Source organism: Mauremys mutica, chromosome 4 (assembly GCF_020497125.1).
Source record: "Mauremys mutica isolate MM-2020 ecotype Southern chromosome 4, ASM2049712v1, whole genome shotgun sequence".
In the NCBI taxonomy this organism is placed as follows: domain Eukaryota; kingdom Metazoa; phylum Chordata; order Testudines; family Geoemydidae; genus Mauremys; species Mauremys mutica.
The window spans coordinates 121,581,869-121,602,457 of NC_059075.1; the positions used below are offsets into that span (position 1 = coordinate 121,581,869).

The window sequence follows — 20,589 nt, forward strand, 5'->3', positions numbered from 1 at the left end:
AGACATTTCTGAATTAAAATTTTTCAGAACTTTGTGTTCAGTGAACAATTAATATTTTGTCCTGATTTGGATGGAAACAAGCATCAAACTGTCAGAAATTCCTACTGGATGGAAATTCCAGTGTTTGCTCAACTCTAGTGTATAGAACCATTCTGAAATCAGGATTGTGGCATCCATCGGGATGGGAGACGCTGCATCCATGGAAGATCTTTTTCCTGATACACCAGAAATAGAAGAAATTCTGGGGTTTAATGAAATGTTTAATTTGTTTTAAAAAAATGAAAGCCAGAGACATTTTAGATCAGCAATAACCCAGGTCAAGTTGATGCCTGTGTCTGTCCCTGAAGACACACTCACCAAGTACCACCACCCCTATTATCCCTGCATACACCCACTTTTGATGGTGCTGTCCTATATGAACAGGTCCCATATGGGGGATAATGCACTATCATGTGATGTGGTGACAAAACAGGTCAAATTCAGTCCAGGTGTAAATGGGTGCAGACTCCCTTTGAAGTCAGTGTAGGGGCATCTCCCTAGGCCAGGGCTGCAAATGGCCCAGTGGCTTTGTTCTGGTGGATAACCCCATCCTTTCTCATTCCTTTGGAGCTGAGTGGCTCAGGGGCCCAGGGGCATGAAAGTGTTCTGATCTGTTTGGTCAGTGGCCTGTATTTTTTCCTAGCTGGGTACAGTTTTTAATTGTACCCAGGTGGGGAAATAGAGGCCATTTATTGACCAGGGGAGAATCCAGGCTATTTGCCAGCTGGGTGGAGAAGCCAGTAGGAATAGTCACTGGGGCAGGGGTTGGTGGGGAATCTGCCAGTCTCTACTAGGGAAAAGGTCTGCCTGGCTGTGCCCCTTGGCACAGAATCCTGCACTGCTTGGGTACTTGGCCCCACCCCTTGCCATGGGTTATTGCTCACAAGTGAAGCAGCACTTGCTCGGGGCAGGGGAACCACTGGCATCTCCATGGGGGAGCTGTCTGGTGGCGTCACTCAGGCTGGTAGCACGAAGAGCGCCCTTCTCACTCAGGATCTGCTTTTACCTCATGAGAGCTAAGGGCAACAATGGGCTGGAAAAGAAATGAAACACAGCATGCTGAGCAATCCACACATACAGCAGTGATGAAACCCAACCCCCAGGCTGCCATCCTGCTTCTTCCCAGCACCCACCTATCCTGATTGCCCTGCTATAAAAAGGCACTGTAACTAGGAACTTCACCCCAGGCCTCTCTCCATTCTCACCCACTGTCTGTGTAATGCAGGGGTCGGCAACCTTTCAGAAGTGATGTGCCAAGTCTTCATTTATTCACTCTGATTTAAGGTTTCGCGTGCCAGTAATACATTTTAACATTTTTAGAAGGTCTCTTTCTATGTCTATAATATATAACCAAACTATTGTTGTATGTAAAGTAAATAAGGTTTTTAAAATGTTTAAGAAGCTTCATCTAAAATTAAATTAAAATGCAGAGACCCCTGGACCGGTGGCCAGGACCCGTGCAGGGTGAGTGCCACTGAAAATCAGCTCACGTGCCGCCTTTGGCATGCGTGTGTAATGATATAATTTATGTGTAGCATATTATTCAGTTCCTGTTCTGTATAAAGTTCCAAGCAAGGTGTAGCCTGCAGTCAACAAGAGAGACAAAGCTGGAACTGGAGCTGCGTGTGTCTGTAGTTATAGCTATTTTGTTAAAATAAAGATCCCCATTTTCCTATTCTATCTCTCTTCCCCTTCTCCCCTATTCAACTGCTGTTTAATTACCACATCATCTTCAGAGTTCTGGTAACAGACAGCTTTGCATCCAAACACTGCCAGAGAAACAGTGAGGCACAACCCCAGAGTCGCTGTGAACAGTGCAATGCCCCGCATGCCTGTGCAGTAGATCTAGAGAACAGACCAGGGACAGAGAGTTACAGACAATTCCCTGGAAACCAGCATAGAAACTATAGCTACCCAACTACATCTATCCCCACAGGGAATCTGTGGGGGATGGTCCCTTATACTGCTGCAATATCTTCTTAAGAGCTTCATCCAGCCCCCTTGTAAGTGATGCCGGGGACTATAGGAAATGTGCACCATAGGAATTCTATACTGTGTTAATAGTCATCATTCATTTATTAGTTATGCAGCACCTAATATGTGCTGGACACTTTACCGGACTATGATTATGATTTAATATTACAGTAGGACCTATAAGCTTGGGATCCCATTGTGCTAAGAGTAGATTGTAAGAGATTATGTGTGTCCCAGAGATCTTACAGTCTAAATAGTCAAGACAGGCAAAAGCTGGGAGACTGGAAGGACTGTTATCCCCATTTTATAGATGGGGAACTGAGGCACTGAGAGATGCAGTGACTTGTCCAAGGTCATACAGAAAGTTTGTGGCAGACTGAGGAACTCAACCCAGAACTCCTGGCTTCCAGGTCAGTGCCTTAACCACAAGGCTTCTTCAATCCAGCTCCCCTGAGTCCCAGGCTGCCCTAACTTAGACATGCAGTTTCAGAGGCACATTGCATAAAGTCAGCAGAATTGTTTGAAAAGACCGAATGATCAGACAAATAAAAGTCAATTTGATTTCTAGTAACCTCCAATCCAAACGCCAACCATCCTATTCATGTTGGGGGCACTGAGGGACTATCCTACAGATTTTCCAACACAAACTAGGGTGGGGTGGGAGGAAAAGGAAAATTGAGCAGGATTTTGAAAACAAAACCCCCACAATTCCACACAGTTATCCAGTGGCTTTAGTGATGGGGAGTGCCTATCTTGGGACACTGGACCGCTGGGACGGCTTCCCACGGGCTGAAATCTCCACTACTTGGAGTCCTTAAATCGAGACTGGATCTTTTTTAGAATAGATGCTGCAATTCAACCCACAAGGTATTGTTCAGCTGGGCAGGAATTATTGGGGAAAGTCCAATTATTGGGAGAGGAAGGGTGGTCCAATCATCCCTGGCTCTGCCATCCATGTCCTTTGTGAGCTATGGCAAGTCACTTAGGCCCAGATCCTCATGAGTATTTAGGCGTGATGATAGTTAGCCTTTCCCATCTGTAAGATGGAGATAATAGCACAGCCCTGCCTCCCAGGATCCATACATTAAAGCATGTACGGTGTTCAGATCCTACAGTAATGGGGTGAGAAAAGAACCTAAGACATGACATTCTCTGACCCATGCTATGCGGGAGGTCAGACTAGATGATCACAATAGTCCACTCTGGTCTTCAGCAACTGAGGGGGTGGAATGGAAGCCCAGGCATAAAGGATGGATGCTGAATCCTCCAGGATCATATACCTCCCCCAGAAAACAGTCAATGGCCTCCCAAAACAAGGCAGGGCTGGATATGGGATTGGGGGGACCCACCAGGATCTGATCGTGCACACGGCAGTTCTGGAGCTGGTCCTGGAGATCACAGGCAAAACTGAGATAAGAGAGCAGGTCCCTCAGGTAGAGGAAGTTGATCACCATGACAACAGCTGCAGCAATGATCTGGATCACCAGACAGGCCTTCATCTGGAAGACAGCAGAGCTATGAACAATGTTGCTGTCAAGGCTGATTCCCCACTCTGACAGAACGTGGGGGCCCCGAAAGGATTCTAAAAATTAACACTGGCCACTCCAGGCTTGTATTAAACTCCCAAGGTTACAGCTTCTCTCTGACCTTGGATTGGTAGATGCTGCCACCTCCCAAATCCCAAACCCCTTGGAACCCAGGAAGGAGCACTTGGGAATTCCTTCCTATGGAGTACCCTCAAGCCTTTTCACCTCCCCTCCAGGGAAGAGCTGAGAAAGGAAAACAAAGAAATCAGCTGTTGCCACCAGCCAACTAAAAAATATGTGCACGAATCTCTTAAGACACAAAAATCCAAACCCTGTCTTAAAAATTGTAAATTTCATTAAAAACAAAAAGAAAGAAAATACATTTGAAAAAACTAAGACTATTGCTAGATTTTTAAAAGATCAATTTAAAAAATTAAGCACCCCAAATAATTTTTGGGGGGTTCAGCTTAAAGGTTACAAGCAACAAAAGCATCTGGGGTTAGCACAGAGGAGTCCACAAGCCGTAAGAAATAAACAAAATTAACCTAATTGCGTCTTTCTAGACATTTTCTGATCCTCTTACATATCTGGGTTCCAAATAAGCAATTCTAGGTATGATTTTGATGATTTTCATACCTGGCCTTCAGCTTTTCACAGCATATCTGCTTCTCTGTTTCCCTCTTCTTCAGAGAACCACAACAGACAAAAACAGAAATTTTTTTCCCCCATTTTTTAAAAAATTCTAGCCATCCCATTGGCTCTTTTGGTTAGGTGCCCACTCACTTCCCTTTACCTATGCATGCAGTCAGACTTTTTAACCCTTTACAGGTAAAGTAAGTAGAGAACAGCTACCAAGAGGGATTCTATAGCTAACTGGCTGGCTGGGTGTCCACAAAAGGAAGCTACCCCCCTCTCATTTATCACACACACACCCAAATCACAGATGGTGCTGGCCAGCCTGGTTCAGGTCAGGTCCACACCAGCTAGGATTTCTTCCTGGATGTTTAGGAAACAGAGTTAATAAGATATATGCATCTTTAATGTTACTAATTACATGAAGAACTGAATAGTATTTTTCACATTTCAAGGACTACAATGACACAGAATACAAGGACATTTTTACCCAGCTGGTTCTGGGAAACCTTCCTGGGAGAGTGCATCAGCCACTTTGTTAGAGGCTCGTGAAAGGTGTTGTATTTTAAAATCAAAGTCTTGAAGAGCTAAACTCCACCGAAGAAGTTTTTTGTTAGTCTTTTTGACTGTGTGAAGCCACTTCAGTGCAGCATGGTCAGTCTGCAGGTGGAACTGCCATCCCCAAATGTATGGGCGTAGCTTCTCCAGAGCATACACAATGCATAACATTCTTTTTCTGAGACTGACCAGTGACTTTTCCTTTTAGAAAGTTTTTTGCTGAGAAACACTACAGGATGGAATTGTTGATCTGGTCCTTCCTGCATTGAAACTGCTCCTACACCATGCTCAGACGCATCTGTGGTTACGAAGAAAGGTTGGTCGAAGTCCGGGGCCCTTAGTACAGGATCAGACGTAAGGGCCTCCTTAAGCTGGTTAAAGGCTTTCTGACACTTCTCAGTCCACTGAACTACATTTGGTTGTTTTTTCCTGGTTACGTCTGTCAGTGGGGTAGCAATTTGGCTGTAGTGTGGTGCAAATCATCCATAATACCTGGCTAAGCCCAAGGAGGATTGGACCTGCTTCTTTGACTTAGGGACTGGCCAATTTTGGATAGCATTTACTTTGGCCTGTAGGGGATCGATAGTACCTTGACCCACCTGGTGTCCAAGGTACATTATCCTGTTTAGGCCTATTTGACACTTCTTGGCCTTAACGGTTAATCCTGCCTCCCTTATGTGCTGGAAGACAGCTTGGAGGTGCTCCAGGTGTTCTGTCCATGAATCCGAGAATATGGCCACATTGTCAAGGTAGGCGACTGCAAATTCCCCAAATCCAGCCAGAAGGTTATCTACCAATCTCTGGAAGGTGACGGGTGCATTTCGCAGTCCGAAAGGGAGCACATTAAATTAATACAGCCCCACATGGGTGATGAACACCTTTCTTTGGCTAGGTCATCTAGCAGCACTTGCCAGTACCCCTTGGTTAACTCTAAGGTGGAGATGAATTCAGCATGTCCCAGTTTCTCCAATAGCTCATCTGTGAGTGGCATGGGATAGTTGTCTGGGCAAGTTACAGCATTTAGCTTACGGTAGTCCACACAAAAGTGGATTTCCTCATCTGGTTTGGGCATCAGAACCATTGAAGAGGCCTATGCACTCTCAGAGGGGCAGATTACACCCATCTGTAACATGTCCTTGATCTCCCTTTCTATCGCAGTTTTGGCTTGAGGAGCCATCCAGTAGGGTTGGGCTTCAATTGGGTGAGCATTACCTGTGTAATGGAGTGGTATGCCCGTTCTGGCCGTCCTGGGGTGGCTGAAAACACTGGCATGAAACTGGTGCACAGCTCCTGGATTTGCTGTTGCTGCTTATGTCCAAGGGTGATGGAAAGGCTCACCTCTTCCACGCCACCATTGCTTTTTCCTTTATAGTAGACTCCTTCAGGCCACTCAGCGTCATCTCTCCCCTGGGCTGTAAACTGGAGAACCTTGATTTCTTGGGAATAAAAGGGCTTTAGAGAATGAACATAGTATACTTTAGGTTTTAGGATAGGGTCTGGGAATGCTATGAAGTAATTAACAGCTCTCAGGTGCTTTTGGACCATAAATGGCCCCTCCCATGATGCTTCCATCTTATTGGCCTGGAGTGCTTTTAGGACCATGACTTGGTCACCTACTCTGAAGGAACGCTCTCTGGCATGTTTGTCATACCAGGCCTTTTGCTCCTGTTGAGCATCCTGTAGGTTTTCTTGAACAATGGCTAGAGAGTCCTTGAAGGTGTTTTTCAGGTTGGTTACAAAGTCCAAAATATTCGTTCCTGGAGCAGATGTAACCCCTTCCCATTGATGCTTCATCAACTGTAATGGCCCCTTAACTTTGTGGCCATAAATGAGTTCAAAAAGGGTAAAAACCCCAAACTGGGATGTGGTACAGGCCTGTAGGCAAAAAGCAACTGCTGCAACACTAGGTCCCAATTACTGGAGTGCTCATTCACAAATATACGTATCATGGCCCCTAAAGTCCCATAAAACTTCTCCACTAGGCCATTTGGTTGATGGTGGTAAGGGGTGACAACCAAGTGGTTCATCCCATGAGCTTCCCAAGGACGTTTCATGGTCCCTGCCAGAAAGTTAGTTCCCGAATCCATAAGGATTTCTGAGGGTCAAACTACCCTGGAAAAAATTTCTGCCAATGCCTGGCTCACGCTTTTAGCACTGGTGTTGCTTAGAGCTACTGCTTCCAGCCAACGGGTGGCAAACTCCATGAAAGTCAGTATGTACTGCTTTCCTCTGGGTGTCTTCTTAGGGAAAAGACCCAGAATATCCACAGCTACATGCTGAAAGGGAACCTCAATTATGGGGGGAGTGGCTGGAGAGGGGTCTTGACCTGGTCTTGGGGTTTTCCCACCCTCTGGCACACCTCACAAGACCGGACATAGGTAGAAATGTCCTTGGACATTCCCTCCTAGTGAAATGACTTCCCCAAATGGTTTTTGGTCCTGTTCACCACAGCATGACCACTAGGGCAATCATGGGGCTAGGCTCAAGAGCTTTTTTCCTATACTTAATTGGAACTATCAACTGTCTCTGAGGATGCCAGTCCTCCTTGTGCCCACCAGAAAGGGTTTTCTTGTATAAGAGTCTTCCTTCTATAACAAACCTGGACCTATTGGAAGAGCTGAGAGGAGGTGGGTTGCTCTGTGCTGCCATCCAAGCTCCCCTGAGTCTCTCATCCACTTTCTGCTCTGCCTGGAACTGCTCCCTGGATGCTGGAGACATTAGTTCCTTGCTGGGTTGTGGACTTGGGCTTGGTCCCACTGGAAGCAATGCAGGTGATGGGAGTGTCTCTGTTGACTGTGAACTGCTTTCCACTGGTGCACTAGGTTGTATTTCAGGCTCCGGTTGAGCTTCTTGCACCGGTGTAGTTGCTGCCACAGGTGCAGACTTTCTAGCACCCTTTGGTGCTGGCTCCCCTGACTCTGGTGGGGTTGCATGCACAGGCTCTGGTGCTGACTGTTCCGCCAGTTCTGATCCTTGGGCTGATTCTGGCTCGGTCCCAGGAACTGGATCTACAATTGCTGTCAGACTCTAGACTGGTTTCACCACCTCTGGCTGGGTCCCTGTAGGAGGCTCAGGAATGGATTTAGGTGTGGAGGCCCGTTTAGCCTGGCTGTGGGTGACCATCCCCACCCTTTTTGTTAGCCTCACATGGTTGGCTAAGTCTTCTCCCAGCAGCATGGGAATTGGATAATTGTCATAGACTGCAAAAGTCCATATTCCTGACCAGCCCTTGTACTGGACAGGCAACCTGGCTGAAGACAAGTTAAAAAGAGTTGGCCTTAAAGGGTTGCACCATCACCTGGGCCTCTGGGTCAATGAATTTGGGGTGGAGAGCTGCCACCTGTGCTCCAGTGTGTCTCCATGCAGCAATCTTCCTCCCACCCACACTCACAGTTTCCCTTCGCTCTGGGGTATTTGAAAGGTATCTGGGCCTGAAGGCTCTCGGTGGGACTCCGGGGTGATGAGTTGCAGTCAGCTAGTGCTCTTGGGGCAGTTGGCCTTCCCATGCCCCAGCTCCTTACATTTAAAGCATCACCCAGCTGTGGGCTGGGGTGAGGTGGGTGGTTGGAGAGTGGGGTGGTGGGACGAGAGGGCATCTGGGGTCTCCCTGGATTTGTGGAGGGCTCCTCCTTGCAAGGTGGGGCTTTGGGCTGACCCCGATGGTGGGGTGTTGTCTAGGTTTGCCCCTTTTGGTGTCCACAGCGACTGCTACTAGCTTTCTTCTTCTCCGCCACCTCCATCCATTTGGCCCCGATCTCCCCCGCCTCGATTACAGTTTTGAGCTTCCCTTTCTATTTCGTCAAGAACACCCTCTAAGAACTGCTCCATTTGTACTAGGAGATACAGATCTTGCAGAGATTTAACATTTGCCCCTGATATGCAGGCATCCCAATTTTTTACAATGTGGTAGGCGTCAGGAAAATGCCACATTTGGTTTCTAGCTTAGGGCTCTGAACTGCTGATGGGCATGCTCAGGTGTTAGCCTCATGCTAATTCTGGCCTTTTGTTTAAAAAGTTCATACTCGTTCATGTTTTCTTTAGGCATTTCAGCTGCCACCTCTGCTAAGGGTCCACTGTGTTGTGGCCTCAGCTCCACCATACAGTGGTTTGTAGGGATGTTGTACCCACGGCAGGCCCTTTCAAAATTTTCTAAGAAGGCCTCTGTATCATCGCTTACCTTGTATGTGGGGAATTTCTTGGAATGGGGAGCAGTACCTGGAGAAGGACTGTTAGGGTTACCTGGTGGACCCAGCTTAGCCCTTTCCAGCTCTAAGCGCTTCAGCTCTAACTCTGCCTCCAAGCACTTCGTTTCCAAGCATTTCACCTCTCTTTTCTCCTCCACTTCCAACTCCAAATGCTTTGCCTCTCTTTTTTGCTTCACTCCAAGCGCATCATCTATAGGACGAAATTCCTGTCTTCCACAGTCAGAACTCAGTCTGGCTTAAGGGCATCCCTTCATCTTGTCACTTGGATCTTGGTTGGGGGAGGGCTGACCCTTCCCTCCTGGGAAGTTCCCAGTCCCCCATCCCCTCCCTGCATTTCTCTCATGGAGCTGGATGTCTGGGCTTGATCTGGGTCTGTTTTCTCCATGGCGTGCTGCTTTGGGAAGACTGGTTTTCCTAAGGTTTCGGTGCCTGACCTCAACCTCATGCACAGGCTGCCCTACTCTAGCCTAGTTATTTTGTTGCCACAAAGCTAGAAAAAAAATAAACTGCTTGTTGGACTCCCTGGCTTTGCAGGCTGAACCCTTTGTGTGCCTGTTCCCCCTCAGGCAGCAAAGAAAAATAAAAAACCTCTCTGACTTTCAAGCAGCCAAAAGGAAAAATGTGTCCTTTTAAAATCCTGAAGTCTGTGCTTCTGGTTCAAAATGATCCCACCGCTGCCCCCATATCAAGGTTGATTCCCCACTCTGGCACTCTGAGTGCAGAAGGTGGGGGCCTGCAAGGATTCTAAAAATTAATACTGGCCACACCAGGCTTGTATTAAACTCCCAAGGTTACGGCTTCTCTCTGACCTTGGATGGGTAGATGCTGTCACCACCCAAATGCAAAACCCCTTGGAACCCAGGAAGGTCCAAAAGTTCTAGCCGTCCCATTGGCTCTTTTGGTCAGGTGCCCATTCACTTCCCTTTACCTATGCATGCAGTCAGACATTTTAACCCTTTACAGGTAAAGCAAGTAGAGAACTGCTACCAAAAGGGATTCTCTAGTTAACTGACTGGATGGGTGTCCACAAAAGGAAGCTCCCCCTCCCCCCATGTTTATCACAGCTGCTATGGATTAACATGGTGTCCACGGGAGTGGGGTGGTGGGGGGAAACAAAATTGGTCACTCACCAGGGCCATGCTAGGTGCTCTGTCAACAGCGATGGCAATGATGCCAGCCAAGGATAACTATAAGGAAAGAGTCAGAGCACAAGGAGTAACAGTCAGGGCTTTGGAGAAGAGACGGCTACTCAGCACTAGGAAAGCAGGGCTGGCACTGCAGGGCCTCAGCAGAGCTGCAGGAGGGGCAGGGTTGGGATTGAGAGGCACCGGAGTTCTGCATGTGAGGAGCCCAGGGCAGGGGGGCTATAGGTCAGGGTTGAAGGGCACTGGCAGAGGTGGGTGGGCCAGCATGGGTAGCTGAGACAACTCATTCTCTTACCAGGATTCCTGGGAAGAAGTGGATGCCGACACTATCCGTGTAAGCGCAGTTGTCGATGACGAAGAGGGTTCCGAAGGCCACCTGCAGCAGCCCCACCACCATTAGCACTGCCTGGCAACGAGAGATGCTGCAGCCATTGGCAAGGGGGCGGGGAGCATCGCAGTCACTAAGGATGCCAGTCAGATACCAATGTGCAGGGATGCCATCCCTTGGAATGCAGGGAGCACAAGCCAGCCTTGCTGAACCAGGCATCTGGGCCAGGGTGGGGGGCTGTGTGCTGATAAACCACATGGGCATTTACTTGCCCCAACTCTTCTGAGTTTCAAGCCTTATCAGAAGGGAGCCCAAGTAGCCCTATGGGCCAGTGCAGAGCCCTGAGACCCAGAGCACTGAAGACCCTTAGATGGGTGATTGGAGTCCTGGCAGCAGAGGAGCAGGCCCGGGAGAAGATTGGCCTCTCCTTTTAACCAGAGCAGGTAGTGGCACTGCTGGATCCCCACCCACCTTCTCCCCATCCCCCAGGGTGCCACCCTCATCTCTAGGGGGTGGCAAAGGAGCTGGGCCCCCATTGCCCACAGAGCCAGGTCTGGGGGCTCTGCCCCAGCTGTGGGTGGAGGGAACATCAGGGAGGCCAAGGCAGGAGACATGGGAAGGAAGCCCCAGCTCTGTGTCTCCCCGGGAAAGGCCTCACCCCAAAGACTCTGGGCTGCACCCTGAGGAAGCTGTGCAGCAGGGATTCCAGCTCCGACATGGTGGCCCCCAGGTGTGGTGACACAGAACAACCCCCTCGTGGACTCCTGAAAACGAGCCTGCGAAGAGAGTAATGGGGTAGTGTCAATCTGAGGAGAACATGGAGAAGAGTCATCTCCCCCACCCCAGCCCATGCAGCCCCCTCATGAGAGAGGCACCCCCAGGAGTATCTGCCTGGTCCCCGTGGGTGAAGCCCCAAGGGAGGACAAACAGGCTGCTCTCTAGCTAGGAGACAAGTTGGAAGCAGAGGGGACTGTGATAGGGGCACAGATTTAGGGGTCCCAGGATGAGAGACTCCTCTGGCCAGGGGTCCTGTCCTGTCACAGAGGGTCCTTCACCCCACTCAGGCCAGTCACCCCTTCTTCTAGTGATCCAGCCCCCAAACCCCTTATCCTATCCACTGCCCTCTCCACTGACACCCCCTCACCCATATCTCCCTCCCCACACTCACCTGGGTCTCTCTGTCCTGGCACAGAGGTGGGCTCCAGGCTCCCAGCGTGGGTGCTAATCACCAGCTTTATGCCTGGTTCTCCTGCTGCTCCCCCCAGATCGAGCTGATCCTCTGTGTCTCCTTGGAGGCCTGCCAGGAAGTGTCCCAACCTCCTGTGGGGCCGCCGGATGCTTACCACAGAGAAGGAGCTTTCAACACAACTCAGCACATGCTTCCCTGCACAGTCACCATGCTCCTGCTCTCCTCCTGCATGGGGAGCCTGAGGCAGGAAGGGGCCTGTCAGCTCCCACCTAGCCCAGGAAAGATCACAGTGGCTCAGGCACCAAGGGGCATCTGGGGGCCAACCACGCATCTGCCTGTGTGGCTGGGTGGCTCCAGGGGATGGGAATGAGTGGCTGCAGGTGGCTGAGGGGATCTGCAGTTCTGGAGATGTGACTATGTTGGGGAGGCCACCAGGGAAAGAGATGTATACCAAGATGGCCACACCAAGGAGGTCACCCCTCTCCCCAACCCACTCCACTCCACTACCCTTCAGCACTCAGGGAGAGATTATCACAACCACCAGCCATTCCTGGAGAGCTGCCCCCCCCCATCTCCTCCAGGAGGTACACACATCTCCCCCTACCTCATCTCTAGCTCTCCCAATTGACCCCATACAACACTCTGTCTCCCCACTGAGGCAAGTACTCCACTCCCCACATACAGCCTTCACCCCCTGGGACAGTTATTCAGGCAGTCGCACCCAGGGTGATAATTATCTACTGAGGGGGCAGGGGCTGGCATTGTGCCCATGCCACAGCACCTCCCCTCCACAAGTAGCCTAATCACAGGGCCATTTCCTGTGTCTGCCCCCACCCAACACACCTCCCAGATAGACAAACACCTTGGCCCCAGGCAGCCTCCTCACTTCCCAATAGACAGCAACATTTCTCTCTGCCCATCCAAGAGCCGCCCCCACAAACCTGTTACAATCCCAGCCTTTGCCCCCTCCAGGCCAGGCAGAGGACTCAGCTGGGGAAAGCTGCTGCAAGTGCCTGTTGATTTACAAGGCTTCTCTCTGGAGGCAACCCCATCAGCCATGTACAGCCAGTAAACCTTGTGGCTTTGGTTTTGTGGCCAGACTATCAATTCTGCTAATGCACAGCTACCTCCCTGCACCCCACCAGCAACCATCACCCCACCCCCCGCCCAATCCTAGAACAATCAGTGCTGGGGCCTGGAGTGGGGATGGATGGATCACAGCCCCATATACTGTAATGTCTGCAGTGACTGTATAAGAGAGAGAGAAACACCAACTCTCACAGTTACTGCCAGCACCACTCACCTAGAATAGATTCCAAGGCACCATGAGCCCCCACCGAACCCTGCACCCCCTGCCCTGAGCCCCCTCCCACAGTCTGCACACCTCCTGCACCCTTGCCCTGAGCCCCCTCCTGCACTCTGCACCCCTCCTGCACCCCAACCCCCTTCCTTGAGCCCCCCATACATCCCACACCCCTCCTCTGCTCCAATCCCTTGCTGAGCCCCTTCCTGCACACCACACCCTCTCCCACACCCCCTCACGCACCCCCAACTCTCTGCCCTGGCCCTGCATACAATTTCCCCACCCAGATGGGGCCATAAGCCCAAAAAGTTTGCCCACCCCTGTCTTAGCCAAAGCTGTAGCAGGCACAAGCGCTAGTTGGCCTACCTACCACTAGAGGGGCACAGAATGTTCCACTATGCAGCTATCGTTTATACTAAATAGATTGAGCTCCTCCAGTCTATCCTTATACCACTTTTCCAATCCTTTAACTATCCTCATGGTTCTTTCATGAAACCCCTCCAATGTGTCAACACTTTTCTAGGGCTGCATTTAGGGTTTGAGCACCAGTGCCTGTTTGAAATCAGCATCCATGCCCGGAGACAGCAGGGTTCTGAGAGAGCAGATTTAAATTAGACTGGATTGAAGAGAGAGATTCAAAAAGCTGGGACCATTCAGCTTGGAAAATATACGATTAAGGGGGTATATGATTGAGTTCTACAAAATCATGACTGCTGTGGAGAAAGTGAATAAGGAAGTGTCATTTACCCCTTCACATGACAGAGGAAGGGGGGGTCACCCTGTGAAATTAATAGGCAGCAGCCTTAAAACATAGGGAAGTACTTCTTCACACAACACACAGTGAACCTGTGGAACTCATTGCCAGGAGATATTGTGAAGGTCAAAAGTATAACTGAGTTAAAAACAATTAGATAAATTCATGGAGGTTCATCAATGGCTATTAGCCAAGATGGTCAGACAACCCCATGCTCTGGGTGTCCCTAAGCCTCTGACTGCTATGAGCAGGGACTGGCCAAGAGGAGGTGATCACTCGATAAGTTGCCCCATTCTATCCGTTCCCTCTGAAGCATCTGGGACCAGCCACCGTCGAAAGACGGGATATCAGGCTCAATGGACCATTGGTCTGATAGAGTATGGCCATTTTGTGAAGAACCATCATTTTTCACAAGAGTGAGTGAGATTCTTTGTTTTAACAAAAAATGTTCCTTAAAATATTTTAAAGTGAAAGATTTTGATTTAGTTTTTGAAAGCAAGTATTTTTAGAAGGCTCCTTTCTGGAGCAGTTTGTTTAAGCTGTTTCCAGCCTTCCATCCCCCTTCACCTCGCCCCAAAAAAGTAGACAGAACAAAGTGAGGGAAATGAAAACTCCACACTGCCTCCCCTGCCTCCAAAATAATCTGAAAGTTTTTGCTTTTCCAAAACCTAAAACAAAAAATTCAATTTCACCACAAGCTCGTTTGCTAGTTGTCAACAAGTAAATATTTGTGGTGGAGAATAATGTCAACAAACCCCCATTTCCCCAGGAGCATTTTGATCAATTCTAGTTTAAACCCACTTGGAAAAATGGCCACCCCCACCATAGCCCCCCACAACATTTGGTTACAAAGAAATTAAATTCCAGGAGTCACTTCTCATAGGTCTTCATGAGGGTTGAGGCAGCAGTTGTGGTACAAAAGAAGCAAGGAATTCATGTGGAAATGCAGAGTTAAGACAACACTGTTTTCTCCACTACTCATGGGCTTTGCCTTCAGAGTGCTTTGATTCTCTCAAAACTATCATGAGAATCATAGAATATCAGGGCTGAAAGGGACCTCAGGAGGTCATCTAGTCCAACCCCCCTGCTCAAAGCAGGACCAATTCCCAACTAAATCATCCCAGCCAGGGCTTTGTCAAGCCTGACCTTAAAAACCTCTAAGGAAGGAGATTCCACCACCTCCCTAGGTAACCCATTCCTGTGCTTCACCACCCTCCCAGTGAAAAAGGTTTTCCTAATACCCAACCTAAACCTCCCCCACTGCAACTTGAGACTATTACTCCTTGTTCTGTCAACTGCTACCACTAAGAACAGTCTAGATCCATCCTCTTTGGAACCCACTTTCAGGTAGTTGAAAGCAGCTATCAAATCCCCCATCATTCTTCTCTTCTCTTCTCTTCTGCGGACTAAATAATCCCAGTTCCCTCAGCCTCTCCTCATAAATCATGTGCTCCAGCCCCCTAATCATTTTTGTTGCCTTCTGCTGGACTCTTTCCAAGTTTTCCACATCCTTCTTGTAGTTTGGGGCCCAAAACTGGACACAGTACTCCAGATTGGCCTCACCAATGTCAAATAGAGGGGAATGATCACGTCCATCGATCTGCTGTCAATGTCTATACTTATACAGCCCAAAATGCCATTAGCCTTCTTGGCAACGAGGGCACACTGTCGACTCATATCCAGTTTCTCGTCCACTGTAACCCCTAGGTCCTTTTCTGCAGAACTGCTGCCTCGCCATTCAGTCCATAGTCTGTAGCAGTGCATGGGATTCTTCCGTCCTAAGTGCAGGACTCTGCACTTGTCCTTGTTGAACCTCATCACATTTCTTTTGGCCCAATCCTCTAATTTGTCTAGGTCCCTCTGTATCCTATCCCTACCCTCCAGTGTATCTACCACTCCTCTCAGTTTAGTGTCAACTGCAAACTTGCTGAGGGTGCAGTCCACACCATCCTCTAGATCATTAATGAAGATATTGAACAAAATTGGCCCCAGGACCAACCCTTGGGGCACTCCGCTTGATACTGGCTGCCAACTAGACATGGAGCCATTGATCACTACCCGTTGAGCCAGATGATCTAGCTAGCTTTCTATCCACCTTATAGTCCATTCATCCAGCCCATACTTCTTTAACTTGCCGGCAAGCATACTGTGGGAGACTGTATCAAAATCTTTGCTAAAGTCAAGTAATAACACGTCCACTGCTTTCCCCTCATCCACAGAGCCAGTTATCTCATCATAGAAGGCAATCAGGTTAGTCAGGCATGAGTTGCCCTTGGTGAATCCATGCCGACTGTTCCTGATCACTTTCCTCTCATCTAAGTGCTTCAGAATTGTTTCCTTGAGGACCTGCTCCATGATTTTTCCAGGGACTGAGGTGAGGCTGACTGGCCTGTAGTTCCCCGGATCCTCCTTCTTCCCTTTTTAAAAGATGGGCACTACATTAACCTTTTTCCAGTCATCTGGGACCTCCCCAATCGCCATGAGTTTTCAAAGATAATGGCCAATGTCTCTGCAATCACATCCGCCAACTCCTTTAGCACCCTCAGATGCAGCGCATCTGGCCCCGTGGACTTGTGCTCATCCAGCTTTTCTAAATAGTCCTGAACCACTTCTTTCTCCACAGAGGGCTGGTCCCCACCTCCCCATGCTGTGCTTCCCAGTGCAGCAGTCTGGGAGCTGACCTTGTTCATGAAGACAGAGGCAAAAAAAGCACTGAATACATTAGCTTTTTCCACATCCTCTGTCACTAGGTTGCCTCTCTCATTCAGTGAGGGGCCCACACTTTACTTTACTTTCTTCTTGTTGCTAACATACCTGAAGAAACCCTTCTTGTTACTCTTAACACCTCTTGCTAGCTGCAACTCCAAGTATGATTTGGCCTTCCCGATTTCACTCCTGCATGCCTTAGCAATATTCTTATACTCTTCCCTGGTCATTTGTCCAAGCTTCCACTTCTTGTAAGCTTCTTTTTTGTGTTGAAGAACAGCAAGGATTTCACTGTTAAGCCAAACTGGTCGCCTGCCATATTTGCTATTCTTTCCACACATTGTGATGGTTTGTTCCTGTAACCTCAATAAGGATTCTTTAAAATACAGCCAGCTCTCCTGGACTCCTTTCCCCCTCATGTTATTCTCCCAGGGGATCCTGCCCATCAGTTCCGTGAGGGAGTCAAAGTCTGCTTTTCTGAAGTCCAGGGTCCATATTCTGCTGCTCTCTTTTCTTCCTTGTGTCAAGATCCTGAACTCGACCATCTCATGGTCACTGCCTCCCAGGTTCCCATCCACTTTTGCTTTCCCTACTAGTTCTTTCCTGTTTGTGAGCAGCAGGTCAAGAGCAGCTCTGCCCCTAGTTGGTTCCTCCAGCACTTGCACCAGGAAATTGTCCCCTACCCTTTCCAAAAACTTCCTGGATTGTCTGTGCACCGCTGTATTGCTCTCCCAGCAGATATCAGGGTGATTGAAGTCTCCCATGAGAACCAGGGCCTGCGATCTAGTAACTTCTGCTAGTTGCTGAAAGAAAGCCTCGTCCACCTCATCCCCCTGGTCTGGTGGTCTATAGCAGACTCCCACCATGACATCACCCTTCTTCCTCACATTTCTAAACTTAATGCAGAGACTCTTAGGTTTTTCTGCAGTTTCATACTGGAGCTCTGAGCAGTCATACTGCTCTCTTACATACAATGCAACTCCCCCTACTTTTCTGCCCTGCCTGTCCTTCCTGAACAGTTTATATCCATCCATGACAGTAATCCAGTCATGTGAGTTATCCCACCAAGTCTCTCTTATTCCAATCAGATCATAATTCCTTGACTGTGCCAGGACTTCCAGTTCTTTCTGCTTGTTTCCCAGGCTTCTTGCATTTGTGTATAGGCACTTAAGATAACTCACTGATTGCCCTGCTTTCTCAGTATGAGGCAGGAGTCCTCCCCTCTTGTGCTCTTGTGCTTCCTCCCGGTATCCCATTTCCCCCACTTACCTCAGGGCTTTGGTCTCCTTCCCCGGTGAACCTGACATTAAGCCAGGCCAGAGCAGAGCTGTGGTGAAGAGGCCAGCTGAGACATTCATGAGTCCTAGTGCATTAGGGCTTCAGTCTCTATCACTTTACCTCACCATGTACACCAGTGGAGTGTGTGCATGGCACTAGCAAATCAGCATTGCACTGGTGCAGGTGACAGGCAGGTCACATGGACATCAGGCCCCACCAAGGCTCTGCTCAGTTGTGTGTCCCTGCAGCTGAGCTATGAGTATTAAAGACCTGGCCAGCTCTGGTTGACTGAATACCCAACCTTGGTGTGACAGACCCAGCAACAACATCCCACCCTCAGCAGGACAATCCAGGACTCCTGACTTCCTGGCCATTAGCAAAGCTCAGTGGGGCAGCCCTGCAATGCCAAGGCCACCCTCGGCAGGAGGGTGAACAAGTCCAGGTAATGGGGAAAGACTTTGCTCCTTGAAGCAACTTGGGACAGGTCTCAGCACCCAGCACTGTGTGAAGGATGCTCACTCACCTGGGGTAGAAGCAGACTATGGGGAGGGAGATGGCACTGGCTCGGATCACGCCCCTCACAGCAGAAGGTCTGTAGAGGAGGAAGTTTCTGCAGTGGATAGTGTCAGGGAGGAGCTATGCGGAGCAAACACAGCCAAGGGTCAGTATCCCTCAAGGCTACCCAGCTGCAACCTGCTCCATCCACCCAGCAGCACAGCATCCTGTCCAGCCATAGCCCAGGAGGTTGGCTACTGTGATCAACCAAAAGTCTGGGGGTGGGGTGGGGGGAAAGAGACACACACGATTAAGAGACACCTCAGGGCACCAGGTTTGGCCCCTCCAGCCACTGACATTCAGGGGTCGGGAATGGAGAGGGGGAAATAGTAAATAGATTCCAGTTAGAGGGAGAAGAGAATTAATTCTTCACTGCTATAGCATCATCAGCCCGGCTTGATCCAACAACAGGGCTTGGACCTAGCGCCAGGACTCCTAAGAGCAGGAGCTGCTACCACAAGAGCTAGAGGAATCCATCTCCTAGCCAGGAGCTGTAGCAGAGTCAAGCCTCGGTGGATCAGCCACTAGAAGGGACATGCAGGGCCCTTAAGAAGGGGTTACAATGGTACCTTCCAAATGAGTGCATCATCCCATGTGAACAACAATTAAGACCCAGAGCCTCTCACCACTGGTGAAGGCAGTTAGTCTGTCATTTTCCAGCTGAGGGAAATGGAGACACAGAGATAGGAGAGTCCCTTCCCATAGGGGCACAGAGAGTATGTGAGGCACCCGGGATACTGCTTCCAGCTCCACAACTTCTCAGGCCTGTAACTTCCCACCTTAGATCAGCCCATGCACCACCTCCTCCTGCAAATGCAGGAACCTGTGGGCATCTGAGGAAGGCAGGAGTTACCCAAGCAATTTCACAAGCCAGCGTTCACAGATCTGCTTCAGCCCTTGTGCGGCACCAGCCCATCAGCAGTGTTACTGCAGCACTGACTAAGCTCTCCACTGTCTCTGCAGCACACTTGAGTCTGTGCACCCTTCCCCTGATAATAGAGAGCCCGAGTCTGGAGCACTAGGCCTGGTACGAGACAAGGCTGTGAACCAAAGTCACATCATGTATTAAAACAGATGCTTACAAGTTCACTGTCCAGTGCAGGAATTTGGCAAAATTGTTGCTAGTGTATTAAGCACTAGATATTTACATAAATCTATTCCAGCTAGTATAGATACATCCCAATCTAGTACAAGACAGTTAGACACAAAACAACAAATAGGGATGTTTTGTCCAAGATATCACAACAAGAGGAACAGATGTCCTCATGAAACACGTAAGGTGATACGTAAGTTATTTATCTCAGTTGTTTGTCTCAGTCTATAAATGTTGGGGTACCTCACCTTAACCCTTTGTCTGGCCTATGGCGCAGCAGAAAGTCCCACTGCTGACTGAGCTGGTCTATTGTAATGGGCATACATGTGTTAGTGTACCTGTAGAATCTGTGAGGTGCTAGTACTGTATGTGACTGGGATGGACAACAATGAGAATGCCACACTCAGAGCAGACTGCAAGAATCAGAGCAATTCTATAATTAGGTTAATCAAGCCAGTAACAAAAGAGCTTCTGCAGTACAACCCTGGTTAGAAGCCAAACAGTCCAAAACAAACAAGTCTAATATAGTGAGAGGTTATTGAAAACCCAGTTCACCATATGTGAGGTTCTTACTGATCCCAAAGGATCAGACACTTACCCCCAGGTCAATCTGGATCTCAAGTCTTACCCAAATACCACCCTGTCAGCCAATCCTTAGTAATCTATGTAAAGATTTATTACTAAAAAGAAGAATGTGATAAATGGTTAATAGATCATATCCATACAAATGATTAAAAGTCTCCTTCTATCAAGTTTGTAGCAGTGATGGACTAAACTGCTGGCTCGCAAAAGTCACTCTGGTAACTTCCAAAAGATTGGAAGGTCCTTAGTCCATAGTTCAAGATGGTCCTTTTTGTTGTAAATCCACAGTCCAGAGAATCAGAGCAGGAAAGAGGCAAAATTAAGATGTCTCAGGGGTCTTTTATATCCTTTGCCATGTGCTTGGAAATGTATTGTCCTAAACAAAGCCCACAGTTCTTGTATGTGGAAAGTTACTGGCCCAAGATGGACTCTAGGGTCACATGAGTGTATCACCTGCCCCTACATGTTTTGCTGAATCACAAGGGGTGGCCATTGGCTCCTTGCTGGCTGAGGTATCCACAGGAAGATCTACTGGGCAGATGAGATTCTCCAATGACCCATTGTGAGAGTAGAGTGCCTTTAATGAGCCATCAAGACATAATTGTCTAGCCCTGACTTAAATCTATCTGGGGGGGAGGGGAGGTGTCAACCAGGAATACAACATGTGTTTAAAATACAAGTACATGGCCAATATCCATAACTTCAGATACAAAGATGATAT

General features: G+C 48.8%; 1 protein-coding gene across 2 annotated transcripts; it reads right to left on the reverse strand.

The window, feature by feature from the left end:
- Nucleotides 1–252: 252 nt before the first annotated feature.
- LOC123370363 (membrane-spanning 4-domains subfamily A member 4A-like) lies at nucleotides 253–18,275 on the reverse strand. Of its 2 annotated transcripts, none has more exons than XM_045016883.1 (8): nucleotides 18,162–18,275; nucleotides 11,577–11,746; nucleotides 11,067–11,184; nucleotides 10,376–10,486; nucleotides 10,066–10,122; nucleotides 3,363–3,512; nucleotides 1,762–1,884; nucleotides 253–1,072 (listed from the first exon to the last, which is right to left on the reverse strand). In XM_045016883.1, the coding sequence occupies exons 3-8, from the start codon at nucleotides 11,124–11,126 to the stop codon at nucleotides 1,025–1,027; spliced, it is 549 nt and encodes a 182-aa protein (XP_044872818.1). In that variant the 5' UTR covers nucleotides 11,127–11,184; nucleotides 11,577–11,746; nucleotides 18,162–18,275; the 3' UTR covers nucleotides 253–1,024. The 2 variants fall into 2 exon arrangements, with proteins under 2 accessions (XP_044872818.1, XP_044872819.1); XM_045016884.1 differs by having other exon boundaries at nucleotides 11,577–11,866.
- Between the last annotated feature and the right edge of the window lie 2,314 nt (nucleotides 18,276–20,589).

Coding starts and splice junctions, on each gene's coding strand:
- LOC123370363 (XM_045016883.1), bottom strand. CDS start 11,126: ATGTCGGAGCTGGAATCCCTGCTGCACAGCTTCCTCAGGGTGCAGCCC. Junction 10,123..10,375: donor ACTTCTTCCCAGGAATCCTG/GTAAGAGAATGA, acceptor CTTTCCTTATAG/TTATCCTTGGCTGGCATCAT. Junction 1,073..1,761: donor AGAACTCTGAAGATGATGTG/GTAATTAAACAG, acceptor TTTCTTTTCCAG/CCCATTGTTGCCCTTAGCTC.